The sequence below is a fragment of the Nicotiana tomentosiformis genome, chromosome 3, assembly GCF_000390325.3.
Source record: "Nicotiana tomentosiformis chromosome 3, ASM39032v3, whole genome shotgun sequence".
Lineage (NCBI taxonomy): Eukaryota > Viridiplantae > Streptophyta > Magnoliopsida > Solanales > Solanaceae > Nicotiana > Nicotiana tomentosiformis.
The window spans coordinates 140,127,109-140,148,535 of NC_090814.1; the positions used below are offsets into that span (position 1 = coordinate 140,127,109).

Consider the following 21,427-nt stretch of genomic DNA (forward strand, 5'->3'; position numbering starts at 1 on the left):
ACGAACCTATTTTTTTTTTTGGTCTATTCAAAAAAGATAGAATACAATTCTAATCATGGATCACCGAATAAACCAACATAACAACATATAAGTATCCTATTTATAAAAAGATTATGAACAGTATGAAAAAAAAAATTAAAATTTGTTATTTAAGTAAAGCATAGTCAGTTTCAAGCTCAAATAAAAAAAAAAGAAGTATTCCCCGTATCAGTATATGTGGTGGGATTTTGTATAAGATTAAAAAAATAAATTTTTAAATTTATAATCTAAAATAAATCATAAATTTATGCACTGTAAATCGTTTCATTAAGAATACAATTATTATTTTAAATTAAAATATTATTAAATATAGAAAGCTAATATTTTCTTTTCTATTGGTTAAAAAGGGAAGATATAAAATGTGATGGGGGAGTATGATAAATGGGCAATCAACGTAAAGATAATTTAAATAGTAATGTCTGGATATGAGGGTAAATCGGAGATTACAAAAGTAGGTGAATGAGCTTTTCCCAAAGTCTTGAAACAGCCAAAGAGACTTGAGATTTCCCAGGATACCACTATTTGTGAAACCACTTGCAGCGCCCCTTATAAACTACAACTCCCTCTTACATGGAAAACTCAATTCATTCTTCTCCTTCCCATATAAAAACTCTTTCTCTTTCAATTCCCAAAAACCACAATACAACTCCATTCAAATCCTATAGCAAAAGACATAAACAGAGAGTGATATTAAACTATGCGTTTAAGCTGTAATGGATGCCGGGTTCTCCGAAAAGGCTGCAACGAAAAATGCTCCATTAAACCCTGTCTTCAATGGATTAAATCCCCTGAAGCACAATCCAACGCTACCCTTTTTCTCGCTAAGTTCTACGGCCGTGCTGGTCTACTCAATCTCATCAATTCTGGGCCTGACCATTTGCGTCCTGCTATTTTCAGTTCTTTGTTGTATGAAGCATGTGGCCGTATTGTAAATCCCATTTACGGTTCCACTGGTTTGTTAACCTCCGGTAACTGGCAACTTTGTCAAGCTGCTGTTGATGCCGTTCTAAGCGGCGCGTCGATTGAAAAACTTTCTCCCGACTCGGCTGCAAATACCGTTTGCCCGTCGCTCAAAGTATGTGACATCCGCCACGTGTCCAAGGAAAACGATTTAACTCCCGATCTGCACAAAGTGAAGATGCGAACTAAGTTTAAGCGCGTGTCGGCTAAGCCGCAGCAGAGGAATCAGTCGCCTGAGGTTGACTATGCGGCTCGGGTCATGTGGAGTTGGTCTCATAAGGAGGAGGAAGTAATCGGGTCGCCGAGCCGAGACTCGGGTCTGAGTCAACAACGGGAAGGAGAGAGCGGCGACGCTGACAGCGGCTCGGTGGAGACTGTTGAAGCCTCGTTGGCTAAGTTAGATGAGAGTGATGTTGGATTGGAACTGACACTGGGGTTGCAGCCGTTGATGAAGTCGCCAGAATGTGGGTCCACCAGAAGTTGATGAAGAAATTAATGGTCTGGATTAAGACACGTATACAATATAACGGTAGATCAGCTCGAGCTTGTTTTGATTGGCTGCTTTAAAAAGATGATTAGATTAGTAGGTTTCTATTTCTTTAAAATTCTTTGTGCGGCATGTGGAATGTGAATGTTAGATATAGAGAAATTAATATACATATATCCGAAGTTAACTGCCCTTTCATGTTTCGACCTACTTATTTTAATTACATGTTTTAAGTTGCATAATTTTGGGGTTTTGGATGTTTCTATTCTTGTGATATTACTTGTTTATTTAAGTAGGGATGACCTTGTATTCAAGATAATATTACGAATAAACTCAGGTAGATGTGAAGCCAAGATGTATGTAATAGAAAAATAATTGGGCCATTATTAAGTGGTTAGCATCTTTTCACATATACTAGTCCGTGTTGCGCGTGTAACTTATGTCCGATGGGTAATAGATTTTAAAAAATTACATCAAAATTATCTATTGAGTTATAAAATAAAAGTAAAAATTATTAAGAATTACCTACTGAGTTATAAAAAGTAATTTAAATTCCTTGAAATAATGGATATTGATTCTACTGACCAAACTCAATAACGTAAACAATATTATTCCACATAAGTCCTCATAGCCTCAATTCAAATTATTTAGTAACTTATTTTTTGTCAGAATATTTTATTTTTCTAAGAGAATGATTTGAAGTCCGAATTGGATATATATACTAATTATCTCTACAGTGTGCTTGTTCAAGTGGGATTTATATTTAGAAAATTCTTTTAGTATTAGTTAAATTCAAACCCTAAACATTTTTTCCTATAAGTTTTGGACTTTGAAGCCCGTCTTTGTAGTTTTGTAACCACGCATCATATTAGTAGACTCTATCATTCCATATAATTGAAAATTATTATAGATATTTATCAAAAATTAAATCAAAACGTATAATAGCTAATTTTGCAAACAAATCTCTATTTTTTTCCTTATAAATATGGTTCTCGCAAAGAAATATTTATTTGAACATATAATATGTAAAAACATGTAATAAAACCTTAACAATATAAATGAGAAAAAAATTTGAAAAAAAAAACTTGCCTTTAAAATTCCGTCCTAGTCGGCTCTGAGTTTCAATCACACGCTCCACATAAATCTTCCTTCATCTGCACAATAATATTAAAGACTCGATCAAGAATTGCTTACATAAATTTGTTAAATATATATTGTTTGAAGAAAAAGTCTAATAACTTTACAAAAATAACAAATATTGATAAGGAAATAAGTAGAAAAAGAATAGCAGTATCCATAGAACATTAGATAAGAGAAAAAATTTAAATCAAAACGTACAATAGCTAATTTTGCAAACAAATCTCTATTTTCTCCTTATAAATATGGTTCTCGCAAAGAAGTGTTTATTTGAACATATAATATGTAAAAATATGTAATAAAACTTTAACAATATAAATATGAAATAAAATTTGAAAAAAAAACTTGCCTTTAAAATCTCGTCTTAGTCGGCTCTAAGTCTCAATAACACGTTCCACATGAATCTTCCTTCATATGTACAATAATATTAAAGACTAGATCAAGAATGACTTACATAATTTGTTAAATATATATTGTTTGAAGAAAGTGAGAAGTCTAATAACTTTACAAAAATAACAAATATTGATAAGGAAATAAGTAGAAAAAGAACACCAGCATCCATAGAACATTAGGTAAGGGAAAAAGTAGAAAAGATTTGGCTTGTTTTGCACCTTGAACTCATGTTGATGGGAACTAAAAATAGGATGAAATATTCCAACGAAGTCAAACCTAAAGAAGCCTAAACCTAAAAGAAAGTAACATGTTAGTAAAGACTAAAGAATGCTAATCCTAAACAAATAAAGCCTAAAGAATCCTAAACTTAAATAAACTCATCTCCAATAAAAACGGTGATACACAAGAGTTTTTGTTTTATCCCCAAAAACAAAATAAAAAAATTAGTAGCGATTACAATTACAATTATATCCAAAATAAAATATATTTACGAAGGTTAAAATAAACGAACGACATTTCGATAAGAGTTTCGTATTTTTAATATAGTATAGATAGATACTTAATATTTTTGGTGTTTCTTATCTTCGTAATACATAAGAAATTAGAATAATGTTTTGGTGCGTCACCAAGAGCTAGCTTCCATTTTCTTGGTTAGTAGTTTATTAATTAATTAAAGACCTCACAAAATATTATCTGATCAATCTTTTCACCTTTTGTATCATGCAAAAAGAAGTAGTTAGGGGTGTTCATATAAAATCCGAAAAATCAAATCAAACAAACCGATACTTTTTAGGTTTGGTTTTGAATTAAAAACCGATCAAATTTAGTTTTGTTTTGGTTTTAATCAAAAAATAACTGAAAAAATCTGAACCAAACCGATTATAAAAGTAACTATTTTAATTTATTATTACGCCTATATATATGTATAGTTTTATATAAAGTTTCTAAAATTTTATGGTACATATTAGTCGTTTGTATTTTTAGTTTAATTCTTTGCTATTATAATAATCTAACTTTTTGTATTTACATTATAGTTTGATTGATAGTTTTATTTTGCTAAGTACGAGATTTTATTTCATGTTAAAAATAATTATTTTTTCATTGAGTAATTAGTTTGATAGTGTTACATTCAAAATGTAGTCGCTGGAATATGTGTTGTGTAGTGCATGTCTCATATTTAAGAAAAATTCGAAAACTGACAAAAACCGATGTAGGCATACAAAATTTATTGGATTTAAATTCAATAAAATAATTTGGACTATAATTTAAATTAAATACATTTTGGTCCAAATAAATATTATGGGCTAATATAATTGGATCAATTCTATATGTCCAATTTATATGTGTTAAATAAATAAGTCTTAATCCATTGGGCTAGCCTATTTAATTGGGCTACAAGTAATGCGCCGAATTCATTAGGCCCAAGATGTCATCTTCCTAGAGGTCCAATTTGGTGCCACGTGTTAAAATGACGAGGCATGCCAAGTCACATTAAAAAACCAATAAAATCGCACCACGTGTGCAAGTGACATGTTCTGGCCAATCAAATTCGGCCTTGTCACACTTCAATTTGATTGGCTAGAAAGAGTTTATTCTTATCATAACTCTTCCCTCCAACAACTATAAATAGAGGTCTTCATAACCTAGAAAAAAATACCATAAGTGATAACAAGAAGTAAGAAAGAGCTCGCGGATCAAACGCTGCAAATTCCTCCACAAGTTTCAAGCTTCAAGCAATCAAGTTCAACCTCAAGAATGAAGAACAAATCAAGTTCAAACTCAAGGACGAAGAACAAATCAAGATCAAGCTCAAAGGCCCTTGAATTTATATTGAAAAAGTAGAATAAGAGGAACCATAGAGATTGTAACACTCAAATATTTGAAATAAAATACTACGATTGTTGCAATATTTTTCGATCTTGATTTTATTTTCTCGACGCAAATTTATTGTCTACAAATTCTGGCACGCCTAGTGGGACAATCTCTACCTCTCATCTCAACTTTTCAATCACCAAAGTTCAAGAACATTGAAATAGCTTCAAAGAAAATTAACTCCAGTTCAACTTCCACGGTTCCACCAAGGCTGCCAATTCCAGGTTCTATGTTGATGGGGAAAGCATCCTCGATATTACCTTTGGAAGCTTTAGACCAGTTACGAGGAGCAAAGCAAGTTCGTTAGGACAACAAGCACCCCAAGTGTCGTCCGCATCAACCCCTGTTTTCGGATCTTCATCCTCAAAAGGAGCAAGATCTTCCACAAATGCACCCGAAGGAGGAAGTGATGCTGCTGAAAAGATCAAGAAAACTCTTGCTCTGCTTGACCTCTCCAGATCCAAGTACTCTGCTGTGAAGGAAGATGGTGATGATTCAAGTGATGGATCCTCCCCACTTACACCACATAGCGTGATCCAATCGAAGATCAATATGTGTGACAATCCATGCTATTCTCAATCGTCCACGACAATCATGCCAGCCATGGTGACAAACAATTCATCTGTGGAGGAGCAGTTGAAAAAATTGACGGAAGCAATCGCCGGCTTGACCAGGTGAATGTAAAATCAAGATGCTAGAATTGATAAGTTAACATATAGAGTGGGAATCTTGATGGAAGAAGAACCCACCCATGCATATGGAAAACTCCCAGAGGTTCCAGAGAGTAATTCTCCCCCGAGACAAGTTGCATCCGCTAAGGCTATCCCTGTCTCATCTGAAGGGATGATTACAATCGATCATCTGAAGGAGTTCATTGAAGGAACAATTAAAAACAAGTATGAAGTTGTTACCACGTCCTCTCTCACATACGCAAAGCCATATACTGCGAGGATCGATATGTTGAAGATGCTTGTTGGCTATCAACCTCCAAAGTTTCAACAGTTTGATAGAAAAGGCAACCCAAAGAAACATGTGGCACACTTCATTGAGACATGCAACAACGCTGGGAGTTATGGAGAATACCTCGTCAAGTAGTTCGTCCGCTCGCTAAAAGTAAATGCTTTTGACTGGTATACAGACCTCGAGGCGAGATCTATTGATAGCTGGGATCAACTAGATCAAGAGTTCCTCGATCGCTTTTATAGCACAAGGCACACTATGAGCATGGTGGAACTTAAAAATACTCGTCAACGGAAGGGTGAACCGGTTATCGACTTTATCAATCGTTGGAGGAATTCAAGCCTCAACTGCAAAGACATGCTTAGTGAAGCTTCTAGCATTGATATGTGCATCCAAGGCATGCATTAGGGACTCCGCTACATCTTGCAAGGTATCAAGCCTAGCACATTTGAAGAACTTGCGACTTGTGCCCATGACATGGAGTTAAGCATGGCCTTCGCTGGAAACGAAAGGCTGCCTATCTATGAGCCTCACAAAGGGAACGACAAGCAAGAAGTCGGGAAATGGATCAAGTTTTCACCCAAGTCTGAAAATAAAGAAGTTATGAATGTCAACACATCAGTTGTGAAGTTCACAACGAAGGTGAGTAAGAAGCAGAGTACGAAATCCACTTCTTTTCAAGATAAACCAAGTGGAAAGTTGACTCTAAAAGAAATGCAAGAGAAGGAGTACCCATTTCTGGATTCTGATGTGCCAGCAAATTTTGAAGAACTCATCGAGTTAAATCTCATTGAGCTTCCGGAGATGAAGCGGCCAAATGAAGCTGGTAAAACGAATGACCCAAATTACTGCAAATACCATCGACTCGTGAGCCACCCTCTGGAGAAGTGCTTTATTTTCAAGGATAAAGTTATGGACTTGGCTCGTGAAAAGAAGATCATTCTTGAAGATGAGAAAGCAAGCGTAAACCAAGTCTCTATCACCTTTGGCTCATTCAGTCCGGATGAATTATGTGGTTTTAAAGAAAGTAAAGATGAAGAATTACTGGAGAACAACAAAGTTGAAGTCGATCAACCTGATGATGATGAAGGTTGGACATTGGTGACTCATCATAGGCGCCACAAAAGGAGCCCACGAAAAGAATCAATAGAACAACCAACAAGGAAGATGATGGTAAAAAGACCAATGAAACATAATCCAGTTAGGCATTTGAAGAAAGCAAATGTGGAGGTGCGCCACCCTCAAAAGCCCCGACATCGAGTGACCTTGGAGGATTTCTTGCCATGTTGGTTCCTCATGAAGATTTCCCACGACGGTATTAAGGCCTCTTATTGCAATGCTGATAAAGGGGAAGAAAAGAGTGATGACCTACCATTGGCACCATCATTCAAAAAGCCCATCAAGTCTATTTCTCAAGAAGTTAACGCGTGCGAGGAAAATGTTGCATTCACAAATGACGATCTTCTACTAGGTGACACTCTTCATAACCTCCCATTGTACCTGGTTGACTATATGCGTGATGAAAGGATAAATCGAATTTTGGTTGATGGAGGATCCTCAGTGAACATGTTGCCAATTCGCACTATGAAAGAACTTGGTATACCCATGAACGAACTCTCAGAAAGTCGTGTGATGATCTAAGGATTCAACCAAGGGGGGCAAAGATCCATAGGTGCGATCAAGTTGGTAATCACCATCGAAGATATGCAATCAAGTGCATGGCTTCATGTGATCAATGCAAAGACTTCATACAACGTCTTGCTTGGAAGCCCTTGGATACATGAGAAATAAAGTAGTTCCATCTACCTACCATCAATGTTTAAAATACTACGAGGGTGAAGTCGAGAAGAAGATAGTTGCTGATGATGAGCCATTCACCGAGGCTGAGTCACATTTCGTCAATGCAAATTTCTACTTGAAGAACCGCATTGTGAAGGAGCTAAATACTGATGATGTCATGAAAAGCAAGAATGATGAGCCCACAACTAAAAGAGCTGAGGTGACTGCTGGTAAAGACAAAGATGTTACTGAGGAGGTACAACCTAACTCGAATAAACCTTATAGAGGGGATATTGCGTCTTATGGCAAGAAAGTAACAATATGTCCCTAAAAGGAAGAAAGATGAAGGTGAATCATCTAATTTCCAAACTAACATGCTAAAGGAGTTAACTCTTCCGGTAAAATGAATTGAGGAAGTAAAGTTTCTCTCAAAGCCACTTGTAGAGTTTGTGGCCCAAAATCGTTTGTAGAATGTGGCACTCCCTACAAAGCGAACAGATGAAGGTTTTTACCCTAACGCTTATACGCTATTTGCAAAAGCTGGATACAATCCCAATGAACCGTCAAAGTTAGGGAAGCTCCCATCAGAAGCTGCGGCGAGGCAACCACGTGAAGGTTTGGGATACAAGCAACTGTCATCAATGCATATCTCCATAAGAAGAGCGAGCATCAATTATGTCACTGTAGAAGATGAATCCGCCACTTCTAACAAGCCTTTTGTCTTTGATCGGCTTGGAAAATCAACTGCGAGGACTTCCGTGTTTGAGAGATTGGGTCCATTAAAGAAAAGGAATAAGTTCCGGAGAAATTATCGAAATACAAGAACACCCGCTTCACCCAAAATTCAGAAGATATCTAAGGATTTCCAAAGTCTGGTTGCTTCCAGAATGAGGCGACAACCAAAAGTCATGGTTTCGTGTGATGAGGTACTAAAGGTGAAGCCATACATTGTGGTCTACACTAAAGAATGTGATGAATACAAAGAAAGTGTGGGTTCTTCATATCATGTCACTGCACAAGGAGAGCACGGAGTTTCATCTCTAATGGAGGATAACGAGAAATTGAAGGATGTTTCACCGTGTTATCACATATCCTTCAAAATGATGGGGACCCTCAAGAATATGAAGATGCGAAAGATGCTCCCCCAGAACTTAAAGAAGGGTAAAGACAACGATTGATGCCTTAAAAGAAGTTAACCTTGGAACAAATGAAGAACCAAGGCCCACATATCTAAGTGCTTTACTAGCAATTAATGAAGAAAGAACTTATATCGAGTTACTTAAGGAGTTAAAGGATATCTTTGCTTGGAGTTACAAAGAGATGCCTGGATTCGACCCTAAAGTAGCAGTCCATCACCTTGCAGTCAAGAATGGCTCTCGTCCTGTTAAGCAAGCCCAAAGGCGCTTTAGGCCAGACTAGGTTCCCTTGATCGAAAGTGAAGTTAACAAACTCATTGAAGTTGGCTTTATTCGCGAAGTTAAATACCCAACATGAGTCTCAAGTATTGTCATAGTAAGGAAGAAGAATGGCCAGATTTGGGTGTGCGTTGACTTCAGAGATCTCAACAATGCGTGTCCCAAAGATGAATTCTTGCTTCCTATTCCAGAGCTGATGATCGATGCTACTGCTGGGTAGGAGGCAATGTCATTTATGGACGGTTCATCGGGCTATAACCAAATTCGAATGGCGCCAAAAGATGAAGAGCTTACTACATTCCGTACCCCTAATGGTATTTATTGCTACAAGGTAATGCCTTTTGGCTTGAAGAACGCTGGTGCTACTTACCAAAGGGCTATGCAGAATATTTTTTATGATCTTCTCCACAAGAATGTCGAATGCTATGTTGACGACTTGGTGGTAACACTACTAGAAATTCGCTATTTTCGACTACCAAAATAGTCGAAAAAGTACTTATTTCGACTACTTTCCGACTGATTTACAGTAGTCGAAAAAAATTTCAGACTACAGTAGTCAGAATTTTCCGACTACTGTAGTCTGAAAGTTTGTTCCGCCAAAAATTCGAAAAGGGAGCTATTTTCCGACTACAGTAGTCGAAAACTTAATAAAATAATATTTATTTTTAAAAAATAGTTCTGACTATTGTAGTCGAAATATTATATAAATAATAATTATTTATTATTTATATTTATTTTATTTTCCGATCACAGTAGTCGGAATTTTGAATATTGTGGAAATTTTCAGTGAGGTTTTCGACTACGGTAGTCGGAAAATCATAATTTCTGGGCACATTTTTCGACTACAGTAGTCGGAAATCTGGGTTGCCTTTTGGCAGAATACTGCCATTTTATTAGCATACCACAACAATAAACAACTAATCTAACCAATCAATTCAACCAATTTAACCAAACAATTCAAAGATTCAAACCCCATAATATCAAACTAAAACATTAATTAAAATATAAATATTCAATATCAAGTCTAAGTAGCTAATATACATCGACTATAATATAATAAAGTCTAAACATGTATACCACAACATCTAAACTTACAAATAAAGTCTAAATATAAATTCTAAACATCCAAGAACATTAATCAACCAAAACACACTACTAGACATCAGATTCAGTCTCTTCATCATCATAAGAGTGTGACATGTGCTTTTTCATAAATATTTTCACTCTAGCAATGTGAACTTCGGCTGTTTCACACCGTTCTGACAATAACTTTTGGTGGAATGCATTGAGACTTCATACAGTAGGAGACTAGCTTCCTCTAGTTGTCCATAAAAGCGCTTAGCCTCATCATTTGGTTCGAATTGAGCCCCTGGGAAATATCTCAAAAGCATCTCTTATCATTTCATTGAGTCAAGAATTTTCAAAATTATTCTCTGCTCTTTTTACTACCCTCACCACCAAATATGAGAAAGTAATACAAATTGAGATATTCTTCTATAGGTTCCCACTTTGAATAATTGTAATACTTTCAACATTTTTGTTACAACCCAAATCGATTGGATGCAACGAGCACCCGGTACCTTACTCAACCGAGCACCTACGTAACGTATCTTCGTATTATAATATCATAGGTAAATGAGCCAGAGAGGATATCGTGAGATAAGTAGAATAAAATATAGGGAAATACTCGACATTGGACGACCCAAAATGTAATCCGAACTTATACGTATGGTGTACGGGCCTTTATGGCTAAAATAATCATTCGTACACTGAACATAGGCCGACAAGGCCATACAATCTTTCATATACATGACATATGTCTACAAACCTCTAAGAGTACATACACGTCATAAGGCCGAGACAGGGCCCCGACATACCAATCAATACATGTCTAAATCATACTAACCAAACAAGTAACTCCGGAGCAAATGGAACGCACCAACATCTTTCGCTTAGCTGATAGCCTACTTGGAGGACGCTCGACCTGTCTATCGGGACCTGCGGGCATGAAACGCAGCGTCCCCAGGCAAAGGGACGCCAGTACGAATAATGTACCGAGTATGTAAGACACATAAATAAGTATACAAAATATATGGAAGAAATATAGAGTAACTGACTCAACTTGTAAGTCTGAATAACTCTGTAAATCATGAAATACTTATAGTGTCATGCATATGCGTATGAATGTCATGTCGTGCATAGGTACATGTGTTCATAACATCATCAAGCCTCTAAGGGCATCCCATCATATCATCTCGGCCACTGTAAGCAAATCATCAACGTATACCAGTTGATCAGGTGTGGTGCATATATAACGCCGTAACCTTTTCCCATATCCCATATATATATATATATATAACACCGTTTGGTCATAGGTCAATCTACATGTATAAATGAATGCAGTGCATGAGAAGTACGTCAATAAAATCTCTCGAAATGTCATAAGACCATTATACCTCTGATTAATATCATGAAACAAACTTTATAACCTTACGTATTTTCTGAGACCCATTAACAAGCGATAGAATAATAAGACATATGGGAATTCAAGAACATAGACACCTCTAATACTTCTATGAATAGAGTAATTTATGGAAGTTGTGCATTTACTCGTTTCGTTTGTATCGTATAGATCATGCCAAAAGGAAAGAGGGGATAGCCTTAACATACCTTAGCCGATTCTCTTGACAGTCTCTCTAACACACGTCTTTTGCGAAGAACACATAACGGTGGATCGAAGTAGGGAAAAATTCGTATGATATTATTGAAAAAGTTTGCACCGTACTTTCTTAGAATCGCAAAATCCCACGTCGCTAAATATTAAGTAGTCTTGTATGAGATTTGATTGTAGCATATCACATATACAATTTGTATGAAATTATACACGGTTTTGACAATAGACCAACTCCAACCATTGTCAAATTTGGCTTAACGTTGTGCTAAAATGATGCTTGTAGCTCCTAATCTCAAGGGGGGAAAGCAAGCATTAGCTTGCATGTGCTAAAGTGAAGATTTGTATGCAAATCTCATTCAGAAGATTATAGAGGGGTGAATCACTTAATGGACACCTTGCTACATAATACATGAGTCACTTTCTGTAGTTTTATGTGTCTGCCACGTTTTGTGTCCAATCTTTATCCAAAGACTTCAATTATTCAACCACTAATTATTAATTAACTAGATAATATCCCATTATTCAATAATTAACCAATTACCCACATAATTAATAATTATTTCCACTTACTTAAAATACTACTCACTTCTCACATACCTTATACATCCCACTATCATGGTCATGTGGTACCTTGTATGGCACTAGTCCATAAATACCGGGTATTTTAGCTCGGGCCATATTTTATCCCAACATGTCAAACTTCGACGAAACTCGTTTTCTTCGATTCTCTTACCCTTTCACCTTCATGAATTTACTTATCACTTGTTTGAAATAGCATAATGCTTATAATCTCAAAATAATCTTATTCCCGAACTGACGTGATTAGCTTACAACGAAACTTTAACGTACGAAAATGCAGAAGGTAACATCTCATTTTCGAGCTTATATCAATTTACTTATGGCGTACTTCCATGTACGAAAACATGGGGTGTAACATCATTCCCCCCTTTGGAACATTCGTCCTCGAATGTTGACTGATGTACTTATCATTTTTGTAACCTATACCTTCCGAATACTTTAGTACTCTTCTTGCCATCTTGGCAACTGTTCTGTGAATAAATCCAAGTCCTTTAATGCTTCTTCCTTACCATTCATCTTAAGAATGATTGCCTAATCTCATCTCATACTTTGTAACTTTTAACCATCCATTGTTGATTCACCTCAATGTTAATCTACAATATACCACTGATAACTTGAAACTTCTTACGTCATACCTTGCCACTAGGGCTTACATTGCATCAAGGAATATTTGAAATGATTAGACTAATCCACCTAGGGCAATACCAAGCTTTCATAACTGTATTTCATATCATCCCAATGTGATTCATCTTACATGGGTATTTTAATCCTATACAATTCATGAGATCCCCTTCCTTTATTTTTGTTCTTCAAATCCTTACTCAAGCGGAGGCCCAAACGTCATCTTTATTTATCACAATTACGCCCTCATTCTGCTACCAGGGCAGCAGTCCATATCTTCTAAATGTTACTAATCTTAGACTCCTTTAATTTCATTCAGGCTATACTGAGCTTTTTATAACTTAGAGAAACCATCTGCTCTTCTTGTTTTCATGGTCTTAATCCTGATGACTTATTCATTTTCGTTACCTTCTTACTCGCCTTTCCTTATCCTTGCTCATGTCTTGTAAACCTTTGTCGCTATACCATAATTAGCTTGCAACCGATTTTCTTATGCTTTTTTGGAACATCAAGTGAGACATTACATAGTCTCTAACTCTTCTTTACTCTCTTAATTAGACCTTTCGGTACTTAGAAACCATAGGCTGGAAGGTATGCCACTGACGATGCTGCTATCATTCCTGGATACTGAATCCATGCATTTTTAGCCTTTTATCCGCAGTGTGGACTACTCACAACCTTCTACATTTGAGTATTTCGTACGTTGTTCACCTTTACCTTTCTTACCTTAAAATCTGGCATCGTATCTTCTATCTCTTTCATGACCTCCCTTCCACATAGGTATAATTCACGTCCACAACTTGAAGCTCTATTATAATACGTGCACCTCTGGGGCATACACAATTCGGTGGGAGCTTCATGCTGACTTCTTATGAGGCTGGTACTTCTTCTAACTAGTTTTATCGTAGAGCTATTATAGAATATGGATACTATACTATCTCTCTTGTACCTCTGATATCTAAGAGGTAATCCTGCAATGTTCTCAATCACGAGGTCTATAATTTTCTGGGTCCAATGATCAGATTCCTGATTTACTTTGTTGATATAGCTCTTTAGTTTCCTCCTACTTCTGATCAGCCTTTATGTAGGCTTAAGCTATTTCCCGATTTACAGCTCATGGTATTAGTTATTACTTTAGCCTTTCATGGGTGCTATGAAATATTCATGATACAACCTTCTAACAATTCAATCATTTGTCTATGACCGAGACTCAATTTTCTTTTCTTTTAGCTTATACCGAAATCTTCTACGACTGTATGATTGTAAACATATATCTTGCATGGATAATACTCCAAAATCTTGAGTGTATTCATAATGTACTAACTCTGGATCATTGATCGAATAATTCCTTTCGTTCCATCTCAGCTTTCTTTAAACGTATGCAATTACTTTTCCTGGTCTTTCCGCCCCCTTGTTGCGTGCACACTTAACTTATCCTAGTTCCCATGCCTATCAGAATTTTGTGCAACTCATATGGTCTCGAATATTACCTTTGATTTTCTCCCCATTCATTAGCCACAGTTGGTGTCACTTTCTTTTGGAGTGCATACAATTTTGTTGTGAGACTATTGTTACATGACCATTTCCTCTTAGGTCGTTGTGCTTAGATTGAAGCCTTCTACCTTATTTCCTCAGCTAGTCTTTCGTTGTAGTACTTAGGGAGACCTTCTGGCTCTTGTAAAGCTGCGAGCTTATTACATTGCATTCCCGATAGAATTTTTGATATCCTGCTTTGCCTATAATTATTCGTAGTTACATACCTCCACGCCCTTGTGCTTGTAGGGTTGCTTGATATTTTGACAGTCTTCCTAGTGGCATTCTCTTTTATTTTCGTAATACTCATACGGTACCTTTAACTACCCCAACTCCTATCTGAATATTTCTCAAGGATTCATGATGTCATATCTGCGAGATTGAATTCCCCATGTTGGGGGGGGGTCACTCTTGTTTATCTTGCACGATCTATTGATTTTTCTGTATCCTCTTATCTAACAATAACTAGGCTCTTCCTGAATCAATTACTAACTAATCGTTGACTCATTCATATCAATATTCTGCATAATCTTTCTTGGGTCATTTCCTTTGTCTTAACTTACGTCCTGCACTGGCTCTTTATCTATCAATCACATCTCGGTCATGAACCCTTACTTCCTCTCCTTGACGTCGTGTTTGCATAATGTTATGGAATCGTAGCATATCAGTAGGATTTGAGTAAGTGCAATCTCATCCCTTTTCTCATTTTTATCGTATTCTTCCTTTACCAGTCCATAGTTACTAGAACCACTTAATTCTGACTTAATGCTACATCACTCCATATTCCCTCATTTAGGGGAGTACTAAGATTTAATGCTACGATGATCTACGTACTAAGATTACCTCTTCATTTTTGGCGTCTTTTCACATCGTTGATGACCCTTACTCGCCTTGCGGTAATCCTTCTGTACCAAGGATAATAAAATTTCTTACCCGCGAGTGTGACACTTAGTATAACTGGCACATACAGTCCCTTAAGCTTAACTTTGCTCATAATGCTTGCTTTAGGGAAGCGTCTTCCTAAATGACCATTCTCTGAATTTCTCATGAATCTTCTTTTGTTGTCTATTCTGTTATTGCCGAAACGAAATCTGAAATTCTCATGATGTCAATCATTATCAAATCACTCAATCCCTAATTCATGTTTAGTTTACCTTGTTCACCAGTCCATACTGATTTCTATTACTCCGGGTCTAACTTTTCCTTTTGGTAATCACGTTAGAGTCACAAACTTATTTTTTTCTAAATGAGGACATGATTTTATGGACTATGTTCTTTTGTTGTCTCAAGGCCTGTCACGTCCCGTCTTTTCCTTCACTTGATTATAGACTATGTAATACTGTCATTTTTTTTATCTACCGTTGTCATCCATGTATCATATCTTACTCATAATACTTTATTGACTCTCTTCTTATTTTCCGCTAACATTTATGTCTATCACTTTATTGTAAAAACTTCAACAAGATATTCTTTTGCTTTTTGCTCGCCTTTGCTCCATCCAATGGCTCTTCAGGTTGCTTAACGTTATCCCTCTACTAGGGACGGGAGCCACACTAAGGTAATATTTTTCCCTTCAAGGCTTCCAGTGCCTATCTTTGTAGTGCTCATATCTAGCTGTACTATTTTAGAGTGCACCATCTGGGTGTCTCACAAGGAGATCTGTTAGCACCTTTGTAATACCCTTCAGAAATGTCAACTAACTCAAAAAGGATTCATTCATCATTTTGGGTTACTCTAACCCCAGCCAGATCTTGATATCTCGTCCTTCTCTTATACTACTTTTGTTGACCCCCATAGGGCATACTGGAATGGGTGTGACCAATTGTACATACCTATGTTACTATTGAAGGTAACTCAAAATGCTTATATTTCTCTGCCTGAATTGTAAATACTGATAATCTTCATTAACTGGGCGCCTCGTACCCTTCCTCACCTTGCTTTTTTTACTTCTTGAAACTTGTATCTATCTTCTAAATCTCTCATTGCCCTTCACCATAGGGGTGGATCGATATTCTTGCCTTAAGTCTCCTTATCAAGAAGCTTACACGTCTTAATACCCACAAGATCTGCTGAAGCCCTCATATTTACTCATCATAAGCATGATGCAAAAATCGAGTTCCTTTGACTCAACTCTTCCACAACCGCATTCAATCACTTACCAACCGTCTTTCTAGATGTAGGCATTATTGTATTACGAATAGAATATAATTTAGGAATGTGAATTCTTATAAGTGAGCTCTACCACACGATCTAGAACAAGAAGAAAGAGTGACAATCCTAAATGCCCTGTAGCCTCCTGCTTATAAGTGTGGTGCATGACACACCCATAAACAAGACTCTACTAGACACGACTTGTAGACTCCTTAGGACAGAACTGCTCTGATACCACTTTCACGACCCAAACCGATGGGCCGCAACGGGCACCCGATACCTTACTCAATCGAGTACCTACGTAACGTATCTTCGTATCATAATATCATAGGTAAATGAGCCAGAGAGGCTATCGTGAAATAAGTAGAATAAAATATGGGGAAATACTCGACATTGGACGACCCAATAAGTAATCCAAACTTATACGTATGGCGTACGGGCCTATATGGAGAAAATAATCATTCGTATATTGAACATAGGCCGACAAGGCCATACAATCTTTCATATACATGACATATGTCTACAAGCCTCTAAGAGTACATAAATGTCATAAGGCCGAGACAGGGCCCCGACATACTAATCAATACATGTTTAAATGATACTAACCAAATAACCAACTTCGGAGCAAATGGAGTGCACCAACATCTTCCGCTGAGTTGATAGCCTACTTGGAGGACGCTCGACCTGTCTATCGGAACCTGCAGGCATAAAATGCAGCGTCCCCGGGTAAAGGGACGTCAGTACGAATAATGTACCGAGTATGTAAGAACATAAATAAGTATACAAAATACATGGAAGAAATATAAGTCTGAATAACTATGTAAATCATGAAATACTTAGAGTGTCATGCATATGCGTACGAATGGCATGTCATGCATAGGTACATGTGTTCATAATATCATCAAGCCTCTGAGGGCATCCCATCATATCATCTCGGCCAATGTGGGCAAATCATCAACGTATACTAGCTGATCAGGTGGTGGTGCGTATATAATACCGTAACCTTTTCCCATATCCTATATATATACACACACATACATATATATACGCGTATATAACGCCGTCTGGTCATGGGTCAATGTATATGTATAAATGAATGCAGTGCATGAGAAGTACGTCAATAAAATCTCTCGGAACGTCATAAGACCATTATACCTCTGATTAATATCATGAAATAAACTTTATCAACTTATGTATTTTCTAAGACCCATGAATAGACGATAGAATAATAAGACATATGGGAATTCAAGAACATAGACACCTCTAATACTTTATGAATAGAGTTATTTATGAAAGTTGTGCATTTACTCGTTTTGTTTGTATCGTATAGATCATGGCAAAAGGAAAGAAGGGATAGCCTTAACATACCTGAGCCGATTCTCTTGACAATCTCTAACACACGTCTTTTGCGAAGAGCACATAACTGCGGATCGAAGTAGAGAAAAATCTGTATGATATTCTTGAAAACGATTGCACTGTACTTCCTTAGAATCGCAAAATCTCACGTTGCTAAATATTAAGTAGTCTTGTATGAGATTTGATTGTAGAAAATCACATATACAATTTGTATGAAATTATACACGGTTTTGACAATAGACCAACTCCAACCATTGTCAAATTTGGCTTAACTTTGTGCTAAAATGATGCTTGTAGCTCCTAATCTCAAGGGAGGTAAGCAAGCATTAGCTTGCATGTGCTAAAGTGAAGATTTGTATGCAAATCTCATTCATAAGATTAAAGAGGGGTGAATCACTTAATGGACACCTTGCTACATAATACACGAGTCACAAATTACTTAATTGATACCCTGCTACATAATACATGAGTCACTTAATGTAGTTTTATGTGGCTGCCACGTTTTGTGTCCAATCTTTATCCAAAGACTTCAATTAATCAACCACTAATTATTAATTAATTAGGTAATGTCCCATTACCCAATAATTAATTAATTACCCATATAATTAAGAATTATTTTCACTTACTTAAAATACTACTCACTTCTCACATACCTTATACATCCTACTATCATGGTTATGTGGTACCTTGTATGGTACTAGTTCATAAGTATCGGGTATTTTAGCTCGGGCCATACTTTATCCCAACATGTCAAACTTCGACGAAACTCGTTTTCTTCGATTCGCTTACCCTTTCACCTTCACGAATTTACTTATCACTTGTTTGAAATAGCATAATGCTTATAATCTCAAAATAATCTCATTCCCGAACTTATGTGATTAGTTTACGAAGAAACTTTAACGTATGAAAATGAGGAAGGTAACATCTCATTTCTGAGCTTATATCAATTTATTTATGGCGTACTTCCACGTACGAAAATATGGGGTGTAACAATTTTAACTATGAATGACTCTATAAATTTAAAATTTCACAATAAAAGTTAGGTTGATTACATGAATTCTCTCACACTAGCATTCTCTATTAATTACTTTTCCAAGATCTTTCTAACAACATCAGAGTTTTTGAGGTATGCTTAATTGTTTTGAAAAAACAAAATATAGGTCTGCATGTTTATTAGCTAGCTTCTAGGACTTTTCTTCTCCTCCATGTTTTTCTGATTCTACTTTTATTTTCTTTTTCCCCTTTGAATTACAAGTTGCAACAGTAGTGGTATCAACTAAGCAGTTAAGTATGAATATTTTTCTTTTATTTTTCTAGACATCATATGAATATGCATCTTTATATATGAATTACTACAATATAATGAAAAAGTATGGATCAACATAGTGCAATTGCTTTTGCACCAAAGTTTCAATGTGACTTAACTAAAAGAAAATATAGAACTTAAAGTAGAGGAATTTTGTCTCTCCTGAGAGCAACGTTCAAGAGATGAAACTAAAAATTGGTGTTATTATTATAATTATACTACTAATAGATCTCCTTGAGTAAAAGGTTTCAAATTCCAATCCATCTGTGTATCTCTACCATCTCCTTTACCATATTTTACCGATCTATCTTCTTCTTTTTATGTTATGGTACTACACTACTACTGATCTATCTTAACCCAGATAATTTTTTTTAGAAAAATAAACGAGCTTTTAAAGAGGTGAAGTTCCGGATTCTTCTTCATCAAGAGAGTTAACATCAAGAGATTACAAAAATTACACCTCGCATCATAAGTAAGCTAGGCAAAAAGTTTCATAATGGATATTCGTAGTTCTAGTTCAAGATTAGTTAGAATTGCAAACTGGTAAAGATTTTGTACCTTATAACAAATTGCTAACCGAAATATTATCTCTCCTCTACCTTGCAGCCTGCAACTTTCTCTTGTTGGAGACAAATTCCTATACAGTCAACTTCTAATTTCATTCCAAGGAGGCTGCCCACTGCAGTCAAAATGATCCCAAAATCAAACAAGAATTCCATTCGCGAACCTAAAATAGCTCAGCAATCAGCCCCAGTAAACATACCCGATTGGTCAAAAATTTAGGGGACAATCTAAAAAATAATAAATAATTTCTCAATTCCTCAAAAAATGTATTAACGGATAAAACTACTCAATTTATACTAAACTTATAAATTATAATATAAAATACCATGTGATGTTGAATGATATACAGAAAGGAACACCAAATTTTCAGAAATCAACGCACTATGAATAAATCAAATGGGTCGGTTTGTGATATTTTGTTAGGCACTCTTAATTTTCGCACCAAATGTAAAGTGCAAACCTCATTATCATTTAATTATTCCATCATAATATTCTTTCTAAGATATACTTAAATTTTAAGAACAATCACATAGCATTCAAAATATCACAAACCCAGTAAACAACAATCGGCTGTTTGACCATGAGAGAACAAACCCAGTCAATTATTTTTCAAACTAAGTTTTTAACACTAAAATAGTACCGCCGCTGATTTTTCACACTAAAAATAAAATCCTAAGTCGTCATAGAAGATTAGACAGGGAGAGAGAGAGAGAGAGAGAGAGAGAGCCTATCTGATGAAGAACAATCGCTGATATTGTCGGTACCATTGGAATTGATTTCGTCGGCGCCGTTGATTTGGAGAGCCGAAGAGAGCGTGAAGAGAGAAAGAGACAGAGAGTAAGAGAGAGCGTGTGTGGGAAAAAAAGTATTTAATGGAATTAGGTAGAAAATAACTTAATTTTCCGACTACAGTAGTCATAAAATAAGGTCTCACAATATTTCGACTACTGTAAACGGAAAATATATATTATTTAATTATTTGTTTTTTAAAATTTCGACTACCACTGTCAGGACCATTTGGTCAAAAGTTGTTTGACATTCCTATATAATATTCCGACTATAGTAGTCGGAAAATTCTATACGCGGAATTTTCCGTGAAGCTTTACGATTATATTAGTCGAAAACGTACTCGAAATAATTCTTAGAAATAAATAAAAAAATAAATATGAGATTTCCGACTACAGTAGTTGGAAATTTACGACTGACATTTTGTAGTCGGAAAAAAAGTATTTTCTGATAGTTATAAAATCAAGATAGAAGAGCGACCACTTGAAAAACTTGAGAATGATGTTTGAGTTGCTCTAGAGGTACCAACTTAGGATGAATCCATTGAAATGTGCCTTTGGAGTTACTTCTGAAAAGTTTCTTGGTTTCATTGTCCGACATTGAGGGATCGAAATTGATCAAGCCAAAGTGGATGCCATTTTGAAGATGCCTGAGCCTCACGATATTCATGAATTGAAAAGTCTGTAAGGAAAGCTAGCATACCTTAGGAGATTCATCTCAAACCTAGCTGGGAGGTGCCAACTATTCAGTCACCTCATGAAGAAAGGCGTTCCTTTTAAGTGGGACCGAGCTTGTAGCAATGCCTTTGAAAGCAT

General features: G+C 36.2%; 1 protein-coding gene and 1 long non-coding RNA gene across 2 annotated transcripts; one reads left to right on the forward strand and one right to left on the reverse strand.

Moving 5' to 3' along the window:
- The first annotated feature begins 441 nt into the window (after nucleotides 1-441).
- Nucleotides 442-1,679, forward strand: LOC104120429 (LOB domain-containing protein 40-like). The gene has a single exon (XM_009632189.4). It carries the CDS (start codon nucleotides 737-739, stop codon nucleotides 1,481-1,483), a length of 747 nt encoding a protein of 248 aa, XP_009630484.1. The 5' UTR covers nucleotides 442-736; the 3' UTR covers nucleotides 1,484-1,679.
- A 15,331-nt stretch (nucleotides 1,680-17,010) lies between these two features.
- On the reverse strand, nucleotides 17,011-20,647 carry LOC138907238 (uncharacterized). The gene is made up of 2 exons (XR_011415035.1): nucleotides 17,969-20,647; nucleotides 17,011-17,298 (listed from the first exon to the last, which is right to left on the reverse strand). It is a non-coding gene; the product is annotated as an uncharacterized lncRNA (long non-coding RNA).
- Nucleotides 20,648-21,427: the final 780 nt, after the last annotated feature.

Coding starts and splice junctions, on each gene's coding strand:
- LOC104120429 (XM_009632189.4), top strand. CDS start 737: ATGCGTTTAAGCTGTAATGGATGCCGGGTTCTCCGAAAAGGCTGCAAC.